The sequence below is a fragment of the Physeter macrocephalus genome, chromosome 1 (assembly GCF_002837175.3).
Source record: "Physeter macrocephalus isolate SW-GA chromosome 1, ASM283717v5, whole genome shotgun sequence".
In the NCBI taxonomy this organism is placed as follows: domain Eukaryota; kingdom Metazoa; phylum Chordata; class Mammalia; order Artiodactyla; family Physeteridae; genus Physeter; species Physeter macrocephalus.
The window spans coordinates 118,288,867-118,297,826 of NC_041214.2; the positions used below are offsets into that span (position 1 = coordinate 118,288,867).

General features: G+C 41.6%; 1 protein-coding gene across 1 annotated transcript in view; it reads right to left on the reverse strand.

Moving 5' to 3' along the window:
• The window catches only part of NSUN3 (NOP2/Sun RNA methyltransferase 3), a 59,224-nt gene extending 50,586 nt beyond the window's left edge, over window positions 1–8,638 (reverse strand). The window contains exons 1-2 of the mRNA XM_007101618.4: window positions 8,517–8,638; window positions 7,594–7,703 (exon numbers count right to left, since the gene is read on the reverse strand). Of these exons, the coding sequence (XP_007101680.2) occupies window positions 7,594–7,703; window positions 8,517–8,570 (164 nt within the window). The 5' untranslated portion in view covers window positions 8,571–8,638. The remainder of the gene's footprint in view (window positions 1–7,593; window positions 7,704–8,516) is intronic.
• Between the last annotated feature and the right edge of the window lie 322 nt (window positions 8,639–8,960).

The window sequence follows — 8,960 nt, forward strand, 5'->3', positions numbered from 1 at the left end:
GCCTCAGCTCAGACTGCTACCTCTGCTTCGAATGACCCTTCCTCTCTCACCCCCTTCAGCCTGACTGAACTCTCCTACTTGCTATTCACTGGGCAGTTTAGGCTTTATCTCCCCAGGGAAGCCTCTCTATCTACCACCCAATCCACCCACTCCATCTCACCTGGATAATATGAATGATAATAAAAATTACTGATCAGATGCTTACTATGTGCTTTTTGCATGCTTACCTCATTTCACCATCACAACAACCGTTGAGGGGCAGCTATTATGCTCATTTTAGAGGTCAAGCTAACTGAGGCTTTCAGAGATTTGGCAACTTACCCAAGGTCACATCACTGTTTAAAGAGAAGTCCCTGATTCAAAATCCGCTGGCTTTAAAGCCTAATAGGAGTGTGGGGCCCTGGTACTGTAGCACAAGTGGTATATGACAGGAAGGAGAAGAGAATTTCTACCCCAACCCTCACCTAGTGCCAGTGGCCCCGTTCTCCCTGAAGCTTGACATACGCAGCCCTTGGGAACCAGCTGCAACAGGATCAATTCAATGAAGTGACTGCTAAGGCTGCTCGGGCTGGTACTTCCCAGCCCTGAGAAAGCAAAGCTGTGTATTAATGTGGGTCTCAGCACCCACCTGCCAGTAACCTCGTCTTCCCCCAACACACCCACATACCCTCCAGCACTTGCATTGGTGGGATGATGCCCTGATGCTGGTGGCTACTCACTTCAAAAGCTCTGATGGATGGGCAAGTAGCCCAGCAGACAGTGGAGGGAGCACATATTAGAAGACTCAAGAAGACACTGGCCAGGCGCCACACTCCAGGTCTCCTCTCAAGATTCATGAGGAGGAGTCTGAAGCTGCGTCACTTAATAAACTCCAAGGCCAGAAGTGCAAGCACACCAGCAGTCAGCAGAACGGGGACCTAGAAGATCAGTGACCTGCAAATATTTTGCTAGTACTTCCACTGATACCATTCTGAAAAAAACTATGTACCCTCCGGAACATTTTAAGTTGACATCAAAGTCTTCACCATATGTTTAAGGATGTAATTTCCAGCATACTGTAAAAATTGACATTTTAAAAGACAAATTATACCACTTTTTAAAATCTATCCAGTGGAACCTAAATACCAGAGTGATTCTGAAACCCAGCATTGTCCATTTAAAAATTCATGGACTGACTCTTCTTGAACAGGTGGAAATTTTACACTGTTCCTTTCCCTTTTATTTACATTTTATTTCCCCATATAACTTTATCCTAATACATTTTTGTGCTTTTAATCTTTATTACCCTATCGTATTTCTCTCTCTCCCCTCTCTCTCTCTCTCACGCACGCACGCACACACACACACACACACACACGCACGTGTATATACTATATCTGTATTCACTGTAGCCTTAAAGCTCTAAGTGTTTTATGGTAACTTCTGGATTAGTCATCAATAAAATTACTAGTACAAAATTGATCAAAATAACATAATTTGATAATCTATAAATAATTTGATAATTATTTAAACATAAAAAGGAAAAATTCATAGGAAATGAATCTCTTAATGAAATGAGCTTTTTCTTCCTCGTACATCCAGCAATGACTATTACCTAGTGCTATAATGATCAGGGTTCAACATCAATTCCTATTTTGAGTTTTTAGAAGGGATGAGAAAAACCTTCACTTAAATAAGTAGGTGTGGGCTTCCCTGGTGGCGCAGTGGTTGAGAGTCCGCCTGCCGATGCAGGGGACACGGGTTCGAGCCCCGGTCGGGGAAGATCCCACATGCCGCGCAGCGGCTAGGCCCGTGAGCCATGGCCGCTGAGCCTGCGCGTCCGGAGCCTGTGCTCCGCGGCGGGAGAGGCCACGATGGTGAGAGGCCCGCGTACCGGAAAAAAAATAAATAAATAAATAAAATAAAATAAAAAAGTAGGTGAGAATTAAATATATTTTGTTAAAACAATGTCTCCGTTTTGTTAAAATTCTTTCTGGGTTATGATCTCAAATCACTAAATGACATATCTTCAAAAATATTTTAAATAATCTGTTGGCTGACAACTCAATTGGAGGTCTTTTACTTACGCTGAAAGCAAAACTTGGAGACCATCTGACCTGTCAAAGAATTTAGTAGTCCTTAGTCATTTACAATTACAGTCCAATAGTTTCTGGCAGGGGGAGTTTTGACACCCTGAAGGAATGCAGCGTGGAAGAGTCAGGATGGTGAAAGTGTGACCCTTCTTGTAAAGTGGGACAAAGACAATGTAGAAGGGCAGGTTGGTAAAGGGGAATAAGTACCCCCTTAGGCAACAGGGGAGCGGAGTAATCTCCTGAAAAAGCACACATGAAAGCCGAGGATCTTGAAGTTGATGGCTATAACTTGCCTGCGCTCACATATCCCTTAAAAATTGCATAATATATTATTTGGACAATGTTTGTTGTATGATAACATGATTTTCAACTTTTCTGTGATTTTCTTTTCTCTTACTATTCTATTCTCCATTCAACCTTCCTAACTAATGATGAGGATAAAATATTATCTTATCTACACATCACTAAGCACAACTGCTTAGTTCTGTATAAATGCACAGATTACAGAACCCACTAAACGTTCATGGTTAAAATACAGAAATCCCTTTTGTTTTATTGCTATTATTACCCACTAGAGGGCGCTCATTCAATCATTTTAAAAGTCTGGTTTAGAAATCAAGAATAAATCACCTCATGGAAGTGCATCAAGGTATGTTTTCGTGCCATTTTATTTCTATTCTTCACAGAGTCTAATAATGAACTGATTACCTCCTACTCCTTCTTGACATTGTTTCCTCCTTGTTTCTCATGGAAGGGCAATCTATGTCGATATTTGTTAGCCACAGTACCTCAGATTGGAAGTCCTGAGTGGAGGTTTGTGTTTGGTGGAGACAACAAAAGGCTGAAAAGACTGCACACAAGGAGTCCCTTGGGTCCCTTATATCAGGAGACATGTGCATACACTCCCAAGACTGGGACTCCAGACCCTTCGCAGCAGCACACTTGGTAGAGGAAAAGGCACAGACTTTCAAGTCACAGGCTTGGACTGGCCATAAACTGAGACACCTGGAAATTTTTCTAATCTCTGACTCTAAAAGGGGCTAAAAGTTACTACTACACAGGGTGTGCACAGATTAAGGTTGAAAATGTGTGTAAAGCCAAATAAGGGTCAAAATAAAAATCTAGATACTAGTTCATTTCTGTTTTCCTCAACCAGCCCACTCCACCGCCACTACCCCCTTCACAGATTCTGGTAATGCTATCTGGTTATATAATATTTTTTACTGCTATATGTGAACTATGTGACCTCTGGGTTAATGAGGAGAATGTTAAAAAAAAAAATATATATATATATATATATATATATATATATATATATTTACAGACAGGCCAGACTTAACTATGGCTTTTTTTTTTTTTTTGCCTTCCACAAAGTGCACACAAAATTTCCAAAGTACATAAAGATTTCCAATTAATCCTCCCCTCATATATATTTGAGGGCAGACTATATATAATTCATCTTTGTATTCCCAATGCTTAGCACAATGCCTGGTATATAAACACTGCCTAAGTTGTGAATACATACGTAGACCACTTGCACAAGTCTTAAGATCCTGGTTCTTCAAGACCCTCCCTTGTCAGGGAAGAGACAAGTCAGTAAATTATGACCATACAACCTTGAACGAATTACAACAGCTGTATCATCAAAATGCCATGGAAACACAAAGGGCAGAACTAATTTTGCCAAGCGCATATGGGACAGCTTGATGTCCCATACTGTTATTACAGTAATGGTAATAAAAATAATTCTCACATGTACTGAGGGCTTACTATACGTCAAACAATATTCTAAACACTTTGTTTTTATATGTAAATTCATTTTCTCTTTCCAAATAATTACATGAAATAGATACTATTTTTCCCACTTTACAGACAAGGGTAGTGAGGCACAGACATGTTAAAGAACTCTCCTAGGTCACAAGCTACAAGATGCACAGGTGGGATCTGAACCCCCACTTTAACCACTGTACAGAGGGAAAAAGGAGAGCGTCATTCCTGGCAGAGGGAACAGCATACTCAGTCCCGAAAAGATGACGGAGCCTGTCTAGTCATGATAAGACATTTAGTCCAAATGTAATACTGCAGACAGTGGGGGAGCAGAGGAGGCCAGTATCCCAGGAGTGACACGTTGCAATACGGCAGCGTTGAGAAGCAGCATGACAGAGTGGGTAAGACAAGCTCCCAGGGCTTTTCCAAATGTGAGCTGAGTATAACTGGGCAAGTTACTTAACCTCTGCATGCCTCAGCTTTCCTATTTATAAAATGGAAATAATAATAACTACCTCGAAGGGCTGTACAGGATTATGTTATCATCTGTAAAGTGATTAGAACGTTGTCTGGCATATAGTGTCATAAAAGCGGATGCTAAACTGAGCAAACAAACAAATACTAAAGGGGAGAGACTATGGAAAAGGGCTGTTGCAATATGTCAGGTAAGAAACAATGAAGGCCTAACTAAATAGTAACAGTGATGATACAAAGGAGATCCAGGGCTTCCCTCATGGCGCAGTGGTTGAGAGTCTGCCTGCCGATGCAGGGTACACGTGTTCGTGCCCTAGTCCGGGAGGATCCCACGTGCCGCGGAGCGGCTGGGCTCATGAGCCACAGCCGCTGGGCCTGGCGTCCGGAGCCTGTGCTCCACAACGGGAGAGGCCCGCGTACCGTTAAAAAAAAAAAAAAAAGGAGATCCAAATTAAGTAACTTCTCAGGTAAAAGCAAAAGCACTTGGTGGGCATTTAGATTTTGATGGGGGCAGGGTAGTGGTGTGTGGTGGTAGTACAGAGTTAGGGAGACCCCAAGACCACCCTTACTTCTGACACCGACTATTAAGTTAGGGTTCCCCAAGACCACTCTCAGGTTGATTATTAACTAAAAGCTATTTTATTAGCTATATTATAAGCTATAACTCACTGTGTCACTCATGGTTATGGTTACAGCTTATTAGTTAAAATCACGCAAGGTAAGAGATGCAGGATGCAGGGTGTAGGACAGTTCAAAGCATGAAGCTTCCAGTTGTCCTCTTCAGTGGAATCATGGACAAGGATAACCTTTCCCCCTAACAATGTGTGACAATATGCACAGGAGTACTGCCAACCAGGGAGTCTTGGTGTCTAGATCTTACTGGGGCTCAGTCACACAAACATGACTGACTACCCACTCAGCTGACCTTCAGTCTCCAGCCCCTCCGGAGGCTGGAGGCAGGAGCCCTAGCTGATACGATGGCCCAGAGCCCCCACCTCACATCACGTTGTTACACTCCCCCATGTTGCCCAAGCCCCCAGGCAAAGACTTTTAGGCAGAGCATTCCAAGGGCTTAGAGATCACCTCCAAGGAGCTGAGGGCAAATGTCAGACCTATCTCTGAATAAGGTTCATTCTTCACTAAAAGGTAGTAAAAGTGTGGAGGAGGAAAAAGGAAACTGAATTGATAGTGGTGCCTTCAACTGAGATAGAATATGCAAGCAGCAAATGGCAACATAGGTTTGGTAAGGGAAAATAATAATATGCTTTTGAGTTTGCCTGGTACAAAACTAAGTAAAGTTATCAGAAAACACTTAAGCTTGGCAAGGGCTGCATCACTTGAGATGACAGCACACTGAGGGAAGTTTAGAGTCATGCCATGAATGGGCTCACCTTAAGGACAGCATGTAGGTAACAAGAAGGGCAAAAATTGAATCCGGGTAAACTCCCGACTTCAAAGGGCTGCTAAGAGTGTGATGGCAAGAAGAGTTTTTACAAAACGATAAAATTAAAATAAACACTAAACCTACCCCACTACTACAGAAAACTAAAAATACTGAGTAAATTATTAGCTTTCTAGATAGCACAAAAATGCACTCACCTTTCCCTGGAAGTACATAGACTCTGCAAGCACAATATTACGTCTTGCAAATAAATAGTTAAAAAACAAAAGTATTTCTGTTCTTATTTCTCCATGCCATCCTCCATGCTCAGACTACTTTCTAAGCTGAGAAAGCCTTTATTTTGCCTATGGCAAATTTAGCACGTTTATGCAAAACTTAAATTACCATGAAAACCCAACAAAAAGGCAGATGAACCAGAAGGCATGGCTAATTAAATGGACTGCTCAGTTTGGTTAGGGTCAAATAATAATTTCTAAATCTGTCTGAGCACAGTAAATAGAAAAATAACTCATTACAGGGTCTGAGCAGCCAGATAAAGTCTGAAGACAATACACCTCTTGAAATTTTTTTTTTAATCATCCATTTATGCCTAATTACATCCCAGGTATGAGAGGCATATAGAATAGGGGTTACCCGTGGGAGTTCATGAACCAGAGAGCCTGGGTACAAATCCCAGTTCTGCCACTTACCAGCTGAGTGAACTTGGGCAAATTACTTAAAGTCTGTGCAGTTCCCTCAGGTGAAAAGTGGGAAATAAACTTCAGAGGTTTGCTCTAAGGGTCAAAAAAAGTCAGTATTGCCTGGCACATAATAAGCATGCCATAGGTATTTGGTTATTTGCCTATTCTATTTGAGTAACTCTGCATACTGAAAACCTCATGAATTAATTACACACTTCACTATTCATTCCTCTTTCTTCTCTGTGATAGAAGACACGCATTTAAAAATCTAGCTTTGAAATAAAACTACAACTATAAACTACATTTTCACGTTACAGTATTTACAAGTTTCTAAAACAGTTTGTCTAAAATTATTTCAGAACCACTTCATACTTTATTAAATCACCAAGACCTGGCTTCTCCTCAGGTCTCTGCTGGCACCATCAGGCTTTGTTAGATAAGACTAGGTACCCCTGCCTATTTCTACTGGGATATTTATGGAATTAGCAGTTTATATAGTTTTAATCATGCACCTCCTCCTTCATGAACAGACCGTCTGAAAACTGGTCCTGGGGATTGTCTTGCTCTTTGTATTTCATAGTGTATGGTATACTGTATCAGACACTCAATGTAAAGAACCCATAGAGCAACATACTGACCAAACACAAAACTCACTAAACATACAAATCAAACTTCTCTCACATCTAGGCATTAAATATTTCTCATTTCTGTTTTCTATAATACATTTAAATAATTTGTGGGGGGGGGCACAGGCATGTGTGCTCAAAACACAACCAGCTATAGATATGGGGAAGAAATATGATTACCAAATAAAGTGACTTCAGCTAAGATAAAGCAGTGTTGGCTTTAAAGACTTGTTGCATTATCTCCTGAATTTCAGAAACTAGTCAAATATCCTCAAAATTTTTCTTTCAGATTTTTCTGTTACAGTATAATTAATTTTGTCAAACTGGTGGGCAGTCCACCAAGGTCATAACAACTTTTGCTTACAACAAAATTATCACTACAAAGTCTTCTTTCTACCCTTGCCATTTTCCCATGAGCCAATCTATTTCCTCCTCCTTCTCCCTTCTGAAGCCTCAGCAGGAAATGGAAACCAGGTTTAGATTCCTTTGTCTTTTATCTTCACAGCACCCCTCCCCCAGATGGGTTTATTTCTTGTTCTATCATACAGCATCAAGAGATGAATTATACTAACCTTACTGTATGCCAGGCATCTCCAAGTTCTCTGGAATATTCCTTTTCAAAATGATCCAATACAACTTTGCAAAGCTGTTTTGCAACCTTCCTCTCTGATTTTGCTTTCAGCTATGATGATAAGAAAAGGTTGCTGACAAACTCTGTTACCAATTTACTGATCTTCAACATTATCAGTACAGTCTTTTTTCTTAAGATAACAACACTTTTTTTTCCCTGATAATTACTAGTTCTTATGTTGTAAGAGTTGTACCTCACACATAACAAAACTGTATTATCTACTTATGAAAAAAAGGTTTCTCCAAATGATTACTGCTCAAATGTAAAGCAAAGGGTAAAGCAGAATTGCGGTGTTAACACAGCAATGTGTGTCAAAGGAACAAAATTAATTTAAATAAGCCACTCTAGATGTTAACATTAGGGGAACTGGGTGAAATGGGAACAGGAAGTCTTTATTATCTTTGCAATTTTTTTGGAAATGTAAAATTATTCCAAAATAAAATGTATTTAGAAGAAAATTCACTCTAGTTTCCTGTGGAAACGTCCTTGCAGTTCTATTTCATTTACTCATCCAAGAAAAGTTTACCTATGTAACAGATATCCTTTAAGCTCCCAGGGACAGTAGAGAGTCTCAGCCCTCCAAGAGCTTGCATTGTGCTCAAAGCTGAAAGGAGCGGATATTAAAGTCTGCAGGCGGGACTGCAGACAGGTTATTTGAGGCGGATGTGAGTCTTGGGAGAAAACGACAGAGAACGCTCACGAACAAGCGTCAAAACACTCGGCATTATTCTAGAGCTTTGGACTGAAGCCAGAGAAACCCAGAGATCACCAAGTTCCCACATCCCAGCCCCCTCCCTCGCCACGCCGTCGGTCGATAAAGTTTCTGGTTCAGTCACAGGCACCCGGCTGGATCCCAGCCCTCACCCGGGTCAACATCATTCCGTCAGGAGAGGTCAAACAAGAAGTCAAGAGCACCATGCATCTTAAGCTTGCAGGGAACCAAAAGCTCAGCCCGTCTTCCGAGTTTCGCCGGAAGCCTCTCCCATCCCTCACTTTTCCGGTTCAACTTCTCGCGAGATTCTGCTTTGCCTGAGTTATCGAAATCTCTCCAAAAATCCTAGGTCCCGCGAGAGGCAAGCGCAAAGTTACTTCTGCCGGTGGCTGAAGGAGGCGGTGCCTACCTGCTCCGGGGGCGTGGCTGGGGCCCGTGGGCGGAGCCTTGGGCAGCCTGCCCTCAGAAAGTCGTGCCTCACGCTGAACAGTCTCTCGCTGCTGTGTGCTTGAGGCTCAGTAAAAGGATGGAAGTGTTTGTCACTATTAGGTACGTTGTATGATCGTTGTTCTAAGATGTTCTCAGAGGCGAAGCTA